This window comes from Artemia sp. Qi Xiang Cuo, chromosome 15 (assembly GCF_049724085.1).
Source record: "Artemia sp. Qi Xiang Cuo chromosome 15, ASM4972408v1, whole genome shotgun sequence".
NCBI lineage: Eukaryota > Metazoa > Arthropoda > Branchiopoda > Anostraca > Artemiidae > Artemia > Artemia sp. Qi Xiang Cuo.
Genome location: NC_142808.1, coordinates 63,401,778 through 63,421,030, shown reverse-complemented (window position 1 = coordinate 63,421,030; position 19,253 = coordinate 63,401,778). Strand labels below are relative to the sequence as shown.

The following is a 19,253-nucleotide window of genomic DNA, read 5'->3' as shown; positions in this document are numbered from 1 at the left end:
ATTCATCCCCAGCCCCCCTCTAACGGCCTCATTTAGGCATAGGCTATGTAAAAAACAAAATAACATAATAATTGATGAAAATTGATTAAAAAACAGATAAAATAGAAAAAAGCCCTGAAATAGGATTCATTGATGCTAACTACATATTATAGAGTAAGAACTCGATCATTTTTTGTTGATTTGTTATAGTCTAGGGCTATAGGAGACCGTTAGAGGAGGGAGGGGGATGAATTGTGAAACGCAAACAAAGCCGTACAAATAAACGTGAAATTAGCAATTTACAACTCCCTCTCTTTTTGTTCTAGCTAATGTTTCCTTCTGAAGAACCTCTGTTATAGACTTTTACCATAAATTTTTTGAAATTGCCTTAAATTTGTTCTCAAAATAAGATATTAATATTAAGACTAATTTAGATAATACTAATTAAGCTACCATTCCCGAATCAGTTAGAAATGGCAATTTTTTCTCAAATGCCATTTTTTTTTTTTTTTACATGTTTTTATCATTTTCGGTTACTATGGGCTGTGGCTCCTTTTCTAAGTTTTAGCTACCGCTGGAATCATGAAAATAAGTTTCCTTTTCAGCAGCTGAAGCCGAGCCTTCATTTGTAACCTCATCTCCAGTCTTGGTTGATTCGAACCTCGAAGTGGAACCTATTTTTGAAGACCAATCTAGTTCGTCGACCTCCACAAAACGCCCACTGTCTTCAGAATCTAAAATTGCAGAAACTAGTCCGCCCAAAAAGATTCAAAAGTCGAGCTTGAAATCTACTGTAAAGAAGGTATTTTTTATATTTTTTAATTTAGTTTTTGGGGTTTTCTAACAAACAAAATCTAACGAGACGGTATTTCAGAGAAAGAAGATGGGAAAGGAAAGGTGACGCAAAGTCACCTGAGGCTAAAACAGATAAAGATAAGATATTTTTTTTTTTTTTTAATTCTATCACAAGCCCCAAGTGCCGAATTTGAATTTTGGAGTCATAAAAACAATTAAAGCCAAAAAATCATTAAAAAAGCACAACAACTAAAAAAACTGGAAATCAATGCCAAAACTTAAAAAGAATTAAAGAATATATATATTAATAAAGGTTTATAAAAGAACAAATAAAAAAAGGGAGGAGAATCAGGAAACAAAACAAGGGAAAGAACATAAAATTTGAGTAGCACCAGTACTAACTAATAAAAAAGAAAGACAAGCTTTTATCTTCTTTTATCTACTTATTCTTTCATCTTATTCTTTTTTCTCTATTCTCTATTCTTATTCATTATTCTCTAAAGACTTATTCTTTTATCTGTAATAAAATGGACAAAAGTTTTTTCAAATAAAACAGCAGTATTCACTCCTTTTCATCGTTCTCGTTACAACTTCACTCCTTGTTTTCTCCTATGAAGCTCTCACTTGCTTTGAGTTCTTTCTAATAACCTTTTCCTGTTGGATTATAGTACATTTTGTTCTTTTTTACACTCCAAAAACTAATTCTTTTTTGCAATGAGTACTCTCGCGCTTCTAAACCTGTCACTTTAACCATGCAAGATCCGCGCTTTAACCCTCTTTTTTGTTGGAATAATAAAAGGGTCGTTAAATAATAATTCTAATTTTGAAGGTTAACAGGTACCAGATAACGCGATTATAACACATACAAAAACAAATAAATAAAAAATAAAGTTCACAAAAAAGTGTGTTTTTTTCTGTTTTTTTTTTTCGTTACTGCCACTAAAAACTACTAACTGTTTTGGATAATTTTTCATTAATTTTTTAATAATTTTTATATTAATTTTTTTTTTATAAAATTTATAATTTTTTGAATTGTAATTAAAAAATAATATAATTAATAATTTTTTAACTGTTAATAATAATTTTTTTAATTGTTCTGAGGGATTTGACCATTGCCGATGATGGTATGACAAGCAATATTAAGGGGTATATTATACCCCTCAGGATACCGAGGAGTAATACTTAAAAAGAGGCTTTTTTGGCGAATCACCAAAAAAACGAAATTCTTATCAACAAATCACCAAAAAACCTGACGTAACGATTTTGCCCCTTAATTGAGCTTGGATCTAGATAGTAGGATCAAAACGCTATTTTTGTGTAGCTCTTTATTTGTGACACAGTTGCTCATACGCATGTCCAAACTATCCCTTAACTCCTTAACAAATCATAGAAAATACCTAGCTCAGTTTTTTCAAAGTGTTTCAGAGCTACTATTGCTAACAACTCACTACAGTACCTATCCGCCTACCGTCAATACTACTCCTCATCTATGTACCTCCTCGCTATACACACTCCTCCTCCACCCCATAGCCGTAGCCAGAAGGGGAGTTAGGGGGTTTTGAACCACCCGCCCCACCCCCCAAAAAAAAATGTTTTTCTGGCTCGTGAAAACGTAACAAAAATGGATATAAACAAATTTTGTATGCGTTTTTGATATATGCGTTTTTATGCATGCGTTTTATATGCGTATGCGTTTATATGCGTTTATATGCGTATGCGTTTATATGCGTATGCGTAATTTTGTATGCGTTTTATATATATATATATATATATATATATATATATATATATATATATATATATATATATATCCACTTGACCCATTCACAAAATCAGAAATTCATTATCAATGTCCTCGGTACATTAAATGGGGAAGGACGGACTTTAAATTTAGATTTTGGATATGATTTGAGTCTGCTAATTAAAAGGGCTGGCGAAATATATGAAGTCTTGAAGGCTGCACGCGAGTGTTAGTTTGAAAATTCACTTAAAGAAAATAAAGTTATTTAAATGGAGAATAAATGAGGAGCAAGATGTGATGTTAAAGGGGATTGAGAAAATTGATAAAGGGGATAAATTAGCAACGGTTTAGTAAAGGTATTGTGTCACATTAGTGTTGTAGATTGATTTGTGCTATATATGAGAATAATATTGCCGTCGTTAAGGAAGGGAGAAAGTTTAGTAAATTCGGCGTAAAATCAACTAAAGTCTGGAGTGAGTTCGGCATGAAATTCCATTTTTTTTGAAAATAGGAGCTTGATATCTCTACAATAGGGTTCTCTGATATGCTGAACCTGATGGTGATTCCATTAAACTCCCTTGACATCATGGGGGTGATTCCCCTCTTTAAAAAAACAGGCTAACTTTCGGGACTCATGGCTATTAATGAATAATGCTAAGCTTAATGAATTTTTTGTATTTAGAATCAGCATAAAAAAGCCAATTCTTTGGATGTATCAATTGTTATAAAAATTCCAGTTTTTTAAAGTTACGGTTACTATTGGGCCGAGTCGCTCCTAACTTACAGTTTGTTACCACTAACTGTTTGATAATATTAGTGATAATATATATATATATTTATATATATATATATATATATATATATATATATATATATATATATATATATATATATATATATATATATATATATATATATATATATATATATATATATATATATATATATATATATATATATATATATATATATATATATATATATATATATATATATATATATATATATATATATATTTTTTATATATATATATATATATATATATATATATATATATATATATATATATATATATATATATATATATATATATATATATATATATATATATATATATATATATATATATATATATATATATATATATATATATATATATATATATATATATATATATATATATATATATATATATATATATATATATATATATATATATATATATATATATATATATATAAGAAATAAGAAAAATCGTGGAATCAGTTCTTAATAAAAGAGACTTCCACTTGCACTCTTGATAGTAGCCGTTGTCAAAGTTAAAAAAAAAAGTTAAAAGTTAAAAAGAAAAACGTTTTGAAAAATGAGCAAGCTGTTTGAGGTAAAAATATTACCTCAAACAGTTTTAAACGGTCTAGTTTTTTTTGAAGGTGTAATCGCTTGGGAATCAAAATATTGTTATTCATTTAACTTTTTACGGACGAAAATTATTTTGAAATTTAGCTAATTAGTTGTGCTTATTTAATTTCACGTTCCGGCGTGACAATACTGACAAAAACATGACGCTGTCCTAGAAACTTCATAATTTTAAAACAACAATCTAACAGAAATGGTGGTCTTACTTTTCATATCAGCCGACATAAACCCCTTTTTATACTCTTAAAAATTTGAGACTTAATTTAGATAGCAAGAAAAAGGATTTGGAAACATAAAAAAAGTAAAATGATTCCACACAACTAAGGAGAATTTACCCTTAATAAGCACGACTAAGCAACCTTAGGGTATACTTGGATTGGTTAGGGTACATATATTTCCCCCCCTTCCAACCCATCTAAAAACTATATAATTTAAATACACCATTTCTTTTGCGTTATAGACTCAGTCTTAGTACACTAAAGTTAGTTTTTCCTTAACTCTTTAGACGGTTGAATTTTGACTCTTTAGACCTGTGGTTCTCAAACTTAATTAGGCACTGTACACCTCTTTACCCACAAAACATTTACAGGTACCCCTTCTCAGTTACCCGTACTGAGTAAACTATAGCTAAAATATAAATAAATTGCCAGTTCTAGATTTAAAGGGTTGTTTTGTCTTTTTGTTGGTCAGCCTACCCCCTAAAAATTTTTGTGTGCCCCCAGGGGGTTCGCGTACCATAGTTTGAGAATCACTGCTTTAGACGGTTGAATTCTTGTTTTAAGTTGGAGAAGTGGTGTGTAATAAGCTCTGCGTTGCGTTGGCAAAGTATTAATGACAGTCTTTCTCTTGTGTGAAGGGCACGCTGGACAAACGCAGCACTGTTCTGCTTAAAAGTGCCATTTCAGTAAGGGTGCATTTTATGATAGCTTTCAAGCTAAGGTTAGCATCAAGATCAAGGGTTACAAGGTCAAGGTTAACGCTTAATTTAAGCATCGTACTGGCTGATTTTTTAGTTTGAGAAATTGTCTCCGTGTTTTGGAATATTTCCAATATAAAATGTGTTATAAGTTGCTCACTAACTCACTTGGTCAAGCACATTGTCTTCGCTCACATTTTGTAGATTTAAAATAATTAGCTAAGAATATGCTTCTTTTTCTGTGAAAAAAACAGCATATCATTTTCACGTGTACACTAGAAGAAAACGTTACCTTTTATAGCCCTTAATACGTATTTTTAAATCGGTGTTCTCTGTTCTTAAGGGCTGGACACATGTAGCTTTTTTAGGTGCCAATTTCCCAAATCGGTATTGATTTCTAAAGAAAACTGCGTCGATTTGAGCTTTAACACTTTTCTAGTTTTGGTGCCGATGTACAAAAAAGGCGCCGGATTTCATCGTTTTCATCAAGAAAAAGAAATCCTCAATCGTTTCCTTCTCTTCAGCAGGAAAATCAACAGAACTAAATAATAATATTAAATAAATATTTAATAATAAAAAAACTTCATAGTTTAGTAGTGAAGGAATTTAAAATTAATTAAATTTTTTTTATTGAAAAGAAAATTTAAAAAGAATAAAAATGTTAATAATAAAATAACTTAGTAATAAAAGAGTTAAATAATAAGTTGAGATCAATCATGCAACTACTGATGGCCTGCAGTTGACTAATAGTGTCCATGATTATTAGTTTTGAAAATGTCGCGTAAAGGGTATTGTTTATGTACTGCTCTCGTTTGCCAACTGATCTGCTGAAATCGGTCCCCAAAAAAAGCTAGGTGTGTCTGGCCCTCTTTATGTGCCACCTATGTCAAGCCTTTCTTAAGAGTACTGTTATGGCGCTTGATATATTGTTTGCATTTGCAGGAGTGCATTCATCAATGCCTTATACCAAAAAAAAAATCAATTTTTCTCAGCTGAAGGCTGAAATTTTCATCATATTTTTGGCTATTTAAAGGCGTAGAAAGAGCCGTTTTATTCAAAAACGCTTTAGTGACAAATGCCAAAATAAATGACTTCTTTGTTATCTAATGTCTGAGAAAGCTGTTTTTGCAACACATTAGGGTAAATAAGAATTACAGTGACGAATACGAAAATAAAGACATTTTACTCAGCTTCGCCCTAATTTGAATGGTTTTTTCTTATTTCAAGTATGAGAAAGAGCTGCTTTCGGGAAAACGTCCAAAAATTCGTTTATGATCATTTTTAGAATTCTAGTAACTCCAAGTTTTTGAAAGACCTGTTTTCGTGAAAACATTCAAAAACTCTTTAAAATTGTTAAATCGCTAAATGAGCCATGCTCTTTTGAATATAAGTTACGCCAAAAGCGGATTTTCAATGCCACCTTTTTTTTCTAGGTTAAGACAAAAGAGAGCAAATCCAAGAAGAAGCATCCTGTGTTAAAGATGGTATCTAAATGGCAAGAAATTCAAGAACAGTACAAATAGGCTGTAGAAAATCTAAAATTATAATACTTTCGTTATATCGAACATTTTTTAAATACAAAATTTGCGAACATTTTTTCTCTGAAATATGAAATTAATAACTCCAGTAGAGTAGGTGGCAGTGGTGTTGATGAAAATGCGACTGGAAAATCTGGTGATTGTGACAGAGTATGAGTCACTTATAAGAACTGGACCCTTGGTGATTTAATTTGGGAAGGTAGGGATTAAAAACTCCTAGTGCCACTTATAGGGTAGCGTCTGGTGGCTTCATTAAAAAATTTCAAACAAAATTGGGCATTTGATAAGATCAGTCAGCAACGTTATAGGATTTTGCTGAATTTTCTTTGTAAGTGATCATTAATATGTCTTTGATGATTGATAAAAGAACCCCAAAACAATAAGTCAAGTCGGAACCTTTAAGAATACTAAGGACGTGATTGATATTCACTCACACATGAACAACCGTCAAACTTTATTTTGACAGATATTCATGAAGTTAAAGCGAAACATGAGGTCAAGTTTGAGATTTGTTTGTGGAACTCTTTAGAGAGCACGCGACGCGCTGAAAAAGCAAAACCAATTCATTTGGAAATTGTTGAGAAAGCAATGCAATTCGACTAAGCAAGCAGGAACCTCCAAATGAATCACCTTTGTTTGATAATCTTTCCTCGGGAAAATGGTGGGCTCTACAGTGAATACATACAACATTGAGGGAACTCAATGGCTGGCGTACTTGCGTACTTTAAGGCATATTTGTAGGTGTTTACTGGGTTTTGCGCCACAGTTTGTTGGTGTCTAAGATCGCAGTGCCGTTCTTCTAATTAATTTTATTTCTTCACTTTAATTTTTGACTCGTTCTGATTCTCGCTTTCACTTGTCTTCTAATAGAACAGTTGTTTGTTCCTCACTTCATTTTTATCACGTTCTTATTCTCGCCATCACTTATTTTCTGTTTGGATATTGGATATTTCTTTGTTCTTGACTTTCGCTTCTGATTCGTATACAGCTATTTCACTTATTGCTTACATTTCTATCATTTCATTGCTGAAGTATTGAAACTCTTTATCTTTTCTTAATGTTGAAATGAATTGTTCGATTTTTGAAAACGGAATACCATTTCGGAAAGGGGTCAGACAAGGAGATGCTTTATTAAGGGGTCAGAGAAAGGCGTTTATTCAATTGCATTTCTCAACTAATCAATATTATGCCCCCAACATATTTTTCTTGGTTCTTCAATGTTTCGTACGTAGCATATACTGATTACCTTGTTATCAGCAGAAGTAAAGATAGCCTTTCAACTCTGATAATTATATTTCTGTAGCCTTTGTTTGGATTGACCTTTATTTAAATGTTGGTTTGTGCGAATACCTTACTTTTGGTTCTTCGTCTCCTCTTGCCATCTCCTTTGGCGTGCAGAGGAGATTGCAACTCCTCTTGTCCTCCTTCTCTCTGGCATCTTTTAGATGATCGGGCATCAGTTTTTATTTATTTATTTATAACCCACAAATGAAACAGATAATGATACTGTGGAGCAATAAAAAAAAACTAATAAAACAATATCATGATGAACACATCGTACAACATTATAATCAAACTGTATAGACATAGACATATTTTGTTAAACTTATTCTTTATAGCACTAATACCGAGGGTTTTTACAAATACGACAAGGTTAAATAACAAATAATGGTTAAACCATATTACTTTTCTTAGCGTGTGTTGACCATGTCTGTAAAAAAGGGGACAAAGGGACGACTCGCTGATAGCGAGTCGTACGGCACGTCACTGAGTTGAGCTTGTATTGTCTCCGGGTACAGGACGTAACGGGGGCTGGCAGAGGCAGAATCGTCCTGTGTTTGCTGCTACGGAGTAGGGAATGGCCGAACTGGCAAATCAGTCTCTGGTGGCGGTTAAAAAGTGACTCGAGGCCAAGAACCTTATGCCCATTGTCATAAGTAATGAAGGCCTGGCCCAGCATAATCTTACAAGCCCGTATTTGGATAGCTTCGATATCTTGACACACATCCCAGCACTCAACTGTACACTAGGGCCCCACACTGGACACGCATATTCAATGATGGGTAGGATATATAAGTCTTGAAGGCAAGCTTCATGGAATTCAAACTGAACACGAACTGCTTGATGGTAATCAGTGACTGCAGCGGTTCATACCCTTTTCGCACAAGGTCACTTACGTGGTTGTTGAACTTGCAGTCAACGGAGAAAATTACCCCCATAATTTTCTCACTGCCAACTGTTTTAAACAAGGTAGGGGGCTCCTGAAAGTCCGATTTAAGAGGGTTGAAACGCAACACCTTGCACTTCTGCTCATTGAGGGTAAGGCTAGCTCGCTCGCATTCATTCTGAAAAAACGTGGATAGACTAGGATCAAAAAGGGGGATCGCTAATTGGCCTTCTAGTAGGTATTTGAGTAAGAATGACAGATCATCGACGAATTTATGTCTGTCTTTGAAAGTACGCAGGATGAAGTTAATTACAGCGAAACCAAGTAATTCTGGCTAGTTTAGTGCCCTGAGGGGCACCGCAAGTGATTGGGAGAAATGCAGAGTTTCAATCGTCTTCGCTAAGAGCAAAAACGCACTGCTTCCGCTGGGAAAGAAAATCAGCGACTAGACACAGCAAGTCACTTTTGGCGCCCATTTCACTTAGGTTATTAAGAGCGATAATGTGTTTGATGAGATCGAAGGTTTTTCTGTAATCAGCGAGGGCCAAGTCTACGAAGCTTTTCCCTTTCTCGAGCCATGATAGAATGACGTCATACAGACGCACTAAGTACACTGACGTGTTGGAGCCGCTGAGGCATCCGTACTGGAAAGGGTCTATATTTGGTTCTATATCACTCATCAGCAGTCTTGCAACAAAGGCCTTTGCTACCTTGGCCATGCAGGGAGTCAGCGAGACAGGCCTTAAGTCATCGCATGATTTTGGCGGGGATTTCTTAGGGATTACTTTGATGTATGGACTTTTTCTAGGGGTTGGGAAATGTACTGAGTTTTATGCAAAGGTTGATTATACTAGCGAGAGGGGTAGCAAGGAAGGGCCCAAATTCATGAAGGAGACGCACTAGGATTTCTCCCGGATATGAGGAGCTATGAGGTTTGAGCTTCAGTAGTTCTGTCATACTTGATGGGGCTCAACCGACGGTCTTTGTTCACAAGGTGCACTAGTGTCAACGACTGCAGCTATTTCCTCTTGTGAGAAACTAGGGTAAGTGGTGCAAATACCAGCAAAAAAAAACATTCACCTCAGTAGCTGTTACGTATGTGTCGTCCTCTTTCAGAATTTTTAAGTGAGGATCACGGGTTTTGCCTGTTAACCTTTTCACTGACTCATGCCATTTTTTGCAGTTACTGAATAGGGTAGGATCAACATGGTTAGATGCGTAAGTTCTTCTGGTTGTGCGGCAAAGAGCAACGACTTTAATGCGCAATCGAGCATCATGCGACTGGCTCCGCTGTTTGATAAGGGCTTTAATCTCAGGTGTGGTCCACGGTCGGTCAGTATAAGATCTACAGACTGTTTTTGTTCGAAAGTGCTCCTTGTATTTTTCGTACAAGACGGAGTTGAAAGCTGAGTCTTCTTGTCAAGATTCTGCTCATTTATGATTTCTGAGAAATCATGTTGGCCGATCCAGCGTCCAAAAAACCAATGTTCCACCGGCTATATGGGTTGGAGATTTTACAACTTGTTTAAGTCCGAGGCTGTGAGCCAAGTACTGTTTGTTAGTTTGGTTAAAATCGCCACACAAAACGATGGCCTGACAACTGAATTTGGTGCGGCAATAGTCTACTCCTTTCTGGAGGTGCAAAATCCGTTCTTTACGATTTCTGGCACTCTCAGGGTAGTAGACTGCCACTAAGATAATGCAAGAGAAATGGAGAGGTAGTGACTTGAGCTTTGTGTAAATCTATAGAGACTCATGATCTGACTCTTGTAGATTGTCAAAGAACCGATAAGGACTATCGTTCCTGTAGAGTATAGCAACGCCTCCACCGTTGCGACTTAAGCCTCTGTTTTCTCTTGTTACAAATATATAAATTACTGTCCCATTATTTTTTTGAATACTTTTAAAACTCATATTTTTCCTCTTCAAAGGCAACAAAATAAAGCTCTGCGTCTATTGAAAAATTGCCTGCCTAGCCCGGTACTAAGTTATGACTCTGTTATAGAACTATATTCTTGATCCAGATCTCTAAATTCGAAAGATTAATATTTGAACAGAGTATTGTGATTTCTGTATCAAAATAAACGTAATCATATATTTTTACCCCTTTTGTATAACTTTGGATTGAAATTCCCCCTCCCCCTGTCTTCCATCAGCTGGAAACGCACTTTTATAATGATATTTCCAGTAATGCAATAATTCATTTCAGAACAAATCCGAAATAATAATCAGTAGTAGGGACTTACGTAAATGGGGGGCCTCATCCCCCTCCCTCAAGACAAAAAATTCTGCCCACGTGCCAAATCAGCAAGGGACGGATCTAGATCAGTATCTTGGGTGGGCGGGGGGACAATGTGACAAAGGTGCCAAATTGACATATTTATTTTTAAGAAGAGGGAAAAACAGAAAAAAGCAAGGAATAAGGGTTCCAGAAAAAAAATTTTGGGAGGCCGGGGTCCCCTTGGATCCACCACTGAAATCAGCAACTATGACTTTCTGGTGCCTTCATGTCCGTGTATTCGTTGCGGCCCACTTTAAATTCGAAAGGCCATATTTTTTCTTGGATTTCATGTTTTTGATAAAAAAACAAAAAAAAACACACACTTCTAAAGGCAGTTTTGCCGTTTTCAGAGAGCTCTGAACTGAAATAATATCCCCATCGAAAACCAAAGCTATTTGAATACACAATATTGCAATAACAGTAATACAAGCTCAATAATATATTTCAGATCCAATACAAAAAATTAATAAGCCGCGCATCCAAAGCTATGTTTGTGAATTATGTGCCACCAAACTTGAGAAAAAACTTGAGAATAAATTAAATAAAATATATATAATAATGTTTTATGAATTAGGGTGGCCGGCATCAAAATGCAGTACATTTTCTTCATAACAAGTAAAATTAGATAAATCAAATATGAAAAGATGACTAAATTACATCCACCAACTCCACACAAAATTTCCACCACCAAATTTTACATCCACCAAATTTCCACGTATATGTTTTATTCTTTTAGAATCTTCTTCTAACTCAATTTTCGTCTTTGTGTTGTCAAGATTTCTCGTCCTTAGGTTACAAACACATATCTTGAAGTTGTAAAATGGGGGATAAAACCCCCTTCTACTAGCCCTTTTCTATTGCATAGACAACTGTGTGTTTAGTCATTATTTTGCGTTCATACTATTTCATGTAGTTTATCAGGGGCGTATATAGAGAAGAGGGGGGGGCAATGGGACAAGGGTGCCAATGAGAAAAATCTTTTGGGGAAGGGGGGCAATATGATAAAGGTGCCAGTAATTGACCTAATTGACAAATTTATTCTAGAAAAAGAGTGAAAAAAAAACAGCGACAGACCGTGCCAGAAAAAATCTTGGGGGGGGCTCCCTGTATCTGTCTGTGTAGTTTATATTATTATTTATCATATAAACCAGACGCATTTACAGGTTAAATAAATAAATAAAATAAATAAAGTCATAATATTTCATTTCATTTTTTTTATTTCATTTCATTTCACATTTTCATTTCATTCAGAAATGAAAGAGGGTGTGTATTGCTCCTCTTGCTCCCCATTCTCCTCTTTAAAAGCTCACGATTCTAATATTATCCAATTAATTTGCCATTTTTGGTGTTTTCTTTCAAAGTTGTCCCCCCCCCAAACAAACAAATTCATGTATACATGTCTATTATGTATTTGTTATATATTTGATTTTAGACTAGTCTTGATGGAATATTAACCGAACACAATTTTTGTCTTTAGGTTGATAAGCTGTTCTTTTTTATTTTTGGTTGCCTCGAAAGTGGGAATTTGGTGTTAAAACCTCCCCCATATTAGTCGGTAAGATGTATACTGATAGGAATTCTATAGACTATATTTTAGCCTATTATGTATATCAGGCAGGGGGAGGTGTTTATTCACTCTTGTGCTCCCCTCCGAAAGCTCGTGATACTTAACGATTTTTTCGAGGATTTCCTATATTTTCCATTTAGTTCCAACTTTTTAAATCAATCAATTTATTAAACCAATAAATTCACAACAAAAACACTTTAACATAGACTCTCCTGTAAGACTTTATGACCAGGAAAAAAAGGGGAGAAGCAAAAATGAAACAAATACATTAAAGAAAGAAACATTTTTAACGTAATACATTTTCGCTGCCTTTCATGGAAAGGCAGTGTAGTCTCCGGAATTATCTACCTCTTTACTAGGTTGCAGCTACCACTGCAACAATGATATAAAATTTCAAGATTTTTTCTCGGTCAAAGCTTTTCAACATAGACTCTATGACAACAAGGCTCTATGACCAGGAAAAAAGAAACAGGGGAGAAACAGAAATGAAACAAATACATTAAAAATAAACATAAAATGACATTAATTTTAAAGTCTCCGAATTCCAAAATCTGATTAAAACAAAATACATAAATTCCTTCCCTGTGAAAAAAGTAAAAACATGTTCTAATGACAAACCATACATTACTAACCAATTTAAAAAACGAATCAAAACCAAAATGAATCTAATATAGAGCTGCAAACTATCAAAAGCGAACTCACTCCATAAACATATAAAAAAAGAAATACGTAAATCTGCTTCTTCATATTACAAATGCAAAGTCCAGGATTTATTTTCTACAGAACCAAACAATGGTATAATAGAATAAAGAAAACTTGTGGAAAAACACATAATAATATAAACTTCCATTTCCAAGAAGACCCTTCAGTTACAGCCAATGATCTGAACAGGTTTCTTTCTTCCATAGTTCAGAACCTCCCTTCCCTTTCTTTTGACACTCTTTATGATTTGTGCTCTCTCAATTTTCCCGTTATTTCGCCCTTGGATGTGGAGGCAAAAATTAAGAACATTAAAAAGTGTAGTACATGTCCATTTGACATTCCGATTGTACTAATTAAAGCCTTTGCCGACAATCTCTCAGAGCCTTTGTCCTTACTTTTTATTGAAATTACCTCTACTGGTAAATTTCCAAGTTGTTGGAAATTAGGTTTTATTACTCCCGTAAAAAAGAAAGGTAATAATCAAGATTTTAATGGTGTCCGTCCAATTACTCTTACTCCAGTTTTTTCGAAGTTATATGAAAGCTTTTTAGCTGAGTGGTTGAAAGTAAAAATAATCCCAAATGTTGACCAAAGACAATTCGGAAACCTACGCTCTACATCTACTACCCACTATCTTGTTCACCTTATGGACACAATATGTAACACACTCGAAAAACCCAATACCTGGCTCAATGTTATCGCTGTTGACTTTCAAAAAGCTTTTGATTTAATCAACCACAATATACTATTAGAAAACCTATCTAATGACTTTCAGGTTGACCCTTATTTAATTAGAATAATTGCGTCGTTCCTCTCTAACAGAACGTAAGTCGTGAAATACCTGAATGTATATTCTGATCCCCTCCCAATTTATAATGGTGTGCCCCAAGGAACCCTCTTAGGTCCAATTTTATTTCTTACAATGATAAACAACCTGGGTGTTTATGTCATGGATAGATGGATATTCGATGATGATCCTAATATCTTTGAGATATTTTCCGCAAATTCCAAAAACAGCGCAATGTAAGACACGTATTCGATATCAGCCACACCTCTTAAAGTTGGTTTAAAATACCGCCCTTTAAAGTCAACTGTTTTTGCTATCGATTTCTTTAAAAATCTTCCTTCTTTTTCTTTTGTAATTCCACTTGAAAAGGTTATAGTCGCTCTTAAACTGCTGGGTGTTACCATTTCAAGCGACTTAAAATGGGATTGTCATATTGATGACACCTTAAAACATGCAAATACCGCATTTTCCCCCCCTGAACTCTTTGAGAGATTTCATTACCCTATCTGATACTATCCGAAGACCTTCCTGTTATCTGTATACTCAATCCATGAGCAAGCCTATCAGGTTTGGCATCGTCGCATTACCATTGAATTGTCGGATAGACAAGAGGCAACCCCCAAAAAGGTGCCTCTTTTAAAAATTATCTTCAATGAGGGTACATTACCTTCTATTTCTCTTCTTTACAGAGCTAATCATGTCACCCTTAAGGAAAGCAGAGCAAAAATTACCTTCGTTTTGCTAACAATGCCCTTCATAACCCTCGAACAGCTCCCCTTTTCCCCGGTCAATATTCACCCCTTCGACCCCGTCTCCCGCGTTCAGTGTCAACAAAAACCTCCCTTCTCACCCCCCTGCGATTTTGCACTGACAATATAAGAACTTTTATCCCTCGCAGAGTTGATATTTTCAACCCCTGAATCTCCGCTGCCTCCCCCCCCCCTCACTCACTCTTTACCAGATAGTTATTAATTTTTATTCCCATTTTGCAAATTTGGAGGTTTTATATTTATGTTTGCTAGTCACCAACTAACTGATGTTTTTGTTTTAATTATACTTTATCCCCTTGTTAATTTTACGAGTTGTTTTTGTTTTTTTTTTGGGGCATTTTTTGCTGACTTGACATTGGCCTTCTACTTTTATGAGTTTACTTTGTAATTTGTTTTAGTTCTTAACATTTTTACGTATTTGACACTGGCCCATTTATAATTTTCTGTTGTTGTTTGATTGTTTGTTTTTGTTATTCTTTTTTTGCTTTATTTGACGTTCAAGTGCGAATTCGGCCCTTTCGGGCTTGTGATAGCCATTTTTCAGCAATAAATCTTGTCATAAATCTTATCTTTCAGAGACTCAACACAAGAGAGAAAAAAAATCAAAAGAAGAAAAAATACAGTATTTCAGAGACTCAACCTTTAACCACCCCCCCCCCCCCCCTCCTTAAACAAGCTTCTGATTACGTGCTTGAAATGTACACATTATATATTTAATCTTTAAATAGATTAATTTTAAAAAACAAAGTTTTTCCGAGCGAAGTTGAAACTTAAAACAGGCAAAAATTATTACTTCACTGCCTATCTAATATATATCAATGAAACTAGTACAAATAAACCAACCAATTATGTTTCCCTGTGCTTTTAGGAGTATAAAAACTAGCGCTTTACTGAAAACACAAAAGTCAAGTATAAAAACAGGAATTTTGATTTGGGAGTCAAAAGTAATTATGTAGCCTGACAACAATAAACGATTCTATAAAGCTTGTTATAGTCTTACACCAGTTGTGACATCAGTAACTTTGAGTTACAATTAAAACTATCTTAAAAAGATAGCAAACGCTATCTTAAAAATAGCGTAAAAGATAGCGTAAAATTAAAAAGATAGCGTAAAATTAAAAAGATAGCGTAAAATTAAATATTCTTTTAATAACCACGAGGTAATTGAACAACATACAGAAATATTGAATTGATTTATCGGGTAGCATTTTGGTCTTACCAGCTATAATACCAATAGTGGGTATAGTGAGCATAGTGAATAATATACAGTCTTAAATTTAAAAAAATATGCTTTAGTATTACTCGAAATGAAGATCAAATAAGACATAATATGAACTTGGGAAATCCGATTATTTCTTTCTATACAACAGTGAATTTGAAGCTATGACATAAATTCTAAAGCTAGTCTGTAGCCCTAACACTATCAAGTTGGTTTTACTTCGATTTTGTGTACAAACTAATCATGACATGTCCTTTTCAGGACCAAAACTATAGCCAGTAACTGAACTTAGCAACTATGTAGAAATGACACCAAATTCAACGTAAAAAAAGCAAAAATCCTAAAATGGATTGTTGCTTTATCTTAAAAGGGATTGATAACATTTTATTCTGTAAAAAGCGTTCTTAATTGATTTGCTTTTACTGTAACAAAACCCCTATATTATTTTGTGTTTTTAGTAAAGTGCTAGTTTCTTAGACTCCTAAAAGCATAGGGAAACATAATTAATTGGTTTATTTGTACTAATTTTATTGACATATATTAGATAGTATATGAAATAATAATTTTTGCCCGTTTTAAGTTTCAAATTCGCTCTTTACTTTACTCGGAAAAACTTTTTTTTTAATTACTCTTTGTTTGTTTTTTATTCAAACTTAATCGTAGAAACAACGCTGCAATGATCTTTTTTATTTATACGGAATAATGCGTGTACGTTTTAAGTTTTAACGTCACTCCTTAATTTCAGTTGAAAACTTATTTTCAATATAATTTCTAATTATCACCGATCTAGGGGAGAAAAGACACCTCTAGAAAATAATGCAAATAACCTTGACAGCTATGAAAAACTTTCAGTCTAAAACATAAAGTTCATTATCCATACTTCCCAAAACAATATATGTTTTTCAGGAAAGTTTGTTTTTCGATGAGGAAAAAGCTGTTTTTACTAGGCCGACTTAGCCTGATAAAGCCATAATGTAGACAGGGTTTGATAAACCACCTACGGACTAACAGAAACTAGTGTAACTACTGTAAACTAGTGAAACTACTGTAACAAAAGAGAGCTGCTTAACAAAAGAGAGCTTATGTAAAGACTCATTTCGATCGACTCCATCCAAATTAGTCCGTTATGGTGGCGCTTTTTGCAACTTTATAATTTCCTATATGTTTCAATCAGTGTGGTTTATTTCCCAAAAGTAAAATATATGGTGGACCAAATCCAACCAATGTAATTCATTCTGTTTAGCAAGTAGGTTTGACAACTTCTGTCCACGGTAATTTTCTTTCCAACTGCTGTCTGATAAGATTTTGAAGTTATATTGAAAGAAGAAAGAAATAAAGGCTTAGGAGTCTTTGGCACCTGGTATTTTTTTCAGGTTTAGTTGTAAATCTGAAAGGATTATTTTATAGTCAATTTACTAGTTTTTTCCTTCAAGGATGCTTGCACAATATAGATGATTCGGGTTAGCTAGCCATTTTGTGGGGGGATGAAAAACTTTACAAAATAAAGCTATTTACATAATTTCCCCCTACTCTTCCATTTACAAAAAAAAATAAAGAGAGAAAAGACGGATTTAAACTGAATTAAGCTTCTTCCACTGCTCTATTTAAATTTAACCCATTTTTTTTCTCGTATGCTTGTTTTAAAGTCAATAATCTCTAGGTTGTTTTCCTCATTGGTTAAGTTTGTAGAGCATTGTTGAAAATCTTTATGTCAGGTGATATCTTTCTTATTACAAAACAAAAAATTTGTTGTAAAATAAAAGATTTCATATATATACGTAACAGACCGCCAGAACCAGAACCTTTCTTTAAAATATCACAGTTCATATATAATCCAGTATGATCATTCTCTATTTCACCCATTATAAAAACCCGGACCGGGGTGCGAGTGCTTCGGAGAACGTTTTTGCACATATAAACATCGGCGAAGTCATATTAGCGGTAATGCCGTTTTGTCTGTTTCTTTCTGTATCAAACAAAGTGAATTGAAACCCTCTGAAATATAATACCGGGATTTCCCGCTAATGCAGAAATAAGCGGGAGTTCCTTTTTGTTCGCAACGAGAACGAAGACCAGAAGGATTACCAGAAGGAAGACCAGAACGAAGCTTACTGGTATATTCTGTCTACTGTGTTAAAAAATATACAGATGTAGAAGTACAGACCTCAAACAATGTGGTAAAGGGAGGTTGACCGTAGGTACTTCAGAGGTATATATTTTTTTTTTATTTCAAAACATTTTCGAAACGGCAAAATCACCTTTGTACCGTAAAAACTGGTTTACTCCGTAAGGAGCCAAGCATAAACGATATTTACATTTTATGCCAGAGTCCCATCAAGGTCACGCTTGTCAACAAAAAAAAAATTGGATGACCAACGCCGTATCCAAGTGGGAGGAGTTGCCAGGTTTGGCCCACCCCTCCCCTAAGTTTTGGCTTACTCGTAAAAACGTACAGAAAAGGATATAAAAGCATTTTTTAAGTTTTATTTTACCCCCCCCCCAAAAAAAAAAAAGCCTCCCACCCCAAAAAACAATCCTGGATACGCCCTTGCGAATGATATGTGGTTGTTCTTGATTTTAACGTCAAACTCATATTTAAGAAGCAGAAACCTAAGATGGCAAGAAACTGGTTAGAAAAGATTGCAACACTTATTTGTTTCCAACTATTCGTTAAACTAACAAACAATTTACTCGTTTAGAACAATTTTATTCATAGCTCATAACATAGTTTTAGCACCAATTTTCACAAGATATATACAACAAAGCATATGTAACACATTAGAAAGATACATATTCTTATTTTAGTCTAGTGAGACAGGAGAGGGGGATGACAGACGCCTTAAGTAGTGCATTAAAAGGCGCATTAAAAAAAAATACAGAAAAATAATTGTTTAGTTATGCTGATTCCAAAAGTATCGGTTTCTTTAATTTTCAATTTAATCATCGAAAGTTATGAGCCCCAGCAAACTCATCTAATTAAAAAAAAAGGGGAATAAAAACCCACAAATGGCAAGCGATATTCGGAATAATCAAACCATTAAATTCAACGTATCAGAGATCCCTAGCATAGATATTCTATGTACTAGGATATAAAGAAATTCGGCTACTTTTTGCCTCAAAGAGGACAAAATTAATATGGATCAAATATTATGATATAAACAATCACTTTAAGATTATCTATAAAATATATAGGCAATCAATTTGGGATCATCTATAAGCTATATATTGATATTCCTAGCTTTAGAGGAATGTTATATAGTGATACATTAGTACCTAGAAAGTCACGCAGTCCTAAAAGAGCGGGAGGGGTGCCATACAGCTCACACAATATATTTTAGCACTCTCCATTAGTCTCTAGCTAAATATGGAGTGAGG

The 19,253-nt window shown here is 34.2% G+C and overlaps 2 protein-coding genes across 5 annotated transcripts in view; one reads left to right on the top strand and one right to left on the bottom strand.

The window, feature by feature from the left end:
• The window catches only part of LOC148943980 (uncharacterized), a 130,548-nt gene extending 124,114 nt beyond the window's left edge, over nucleotides 1–6,434 (top strand). For 3 of the 4 annotated variants that reach the window (XM_089100888.1, XM_089100887.1, XM_089100886.1), the window contains exons 10-11: nucleotides 585–781; nucleotides 6,281–6,434. In XM_089100888.1, coding sequence (XP_088957014.1) covers nucleotides 585–781; nucleotides 6,281–6,370 — 287 coding nt within the window. In that variant the 3' untranslated portion in view covers nucleotides 6,371–6,434. Of the gene's footprint in view, nucleotides 1–584; nucleotides 782–6,280 lie in introns of those variants that run through there. The other variant, XR_016142917.1, reaches the window with a different exon arrangement.
• A 2,504-nt stretch (nucleotides 6,435–8,938) lies between these two features.
• LOC148943979 (uncharacterized) lies at nucleotides 8,939–9,271 on the bottom strand. Its single transcript, XM_089101310.1, has one exon. The coding sequence runs from the start codon at nucleotides 9,269–9,271 to the stop codon at nucleotides 8,939–8,941; it is 333 nt and encodes a 110-aa protein (XP_088957436.1).
• Nucleotides 9,272–19,253: the final 9,982 nt, after the last annotated feature.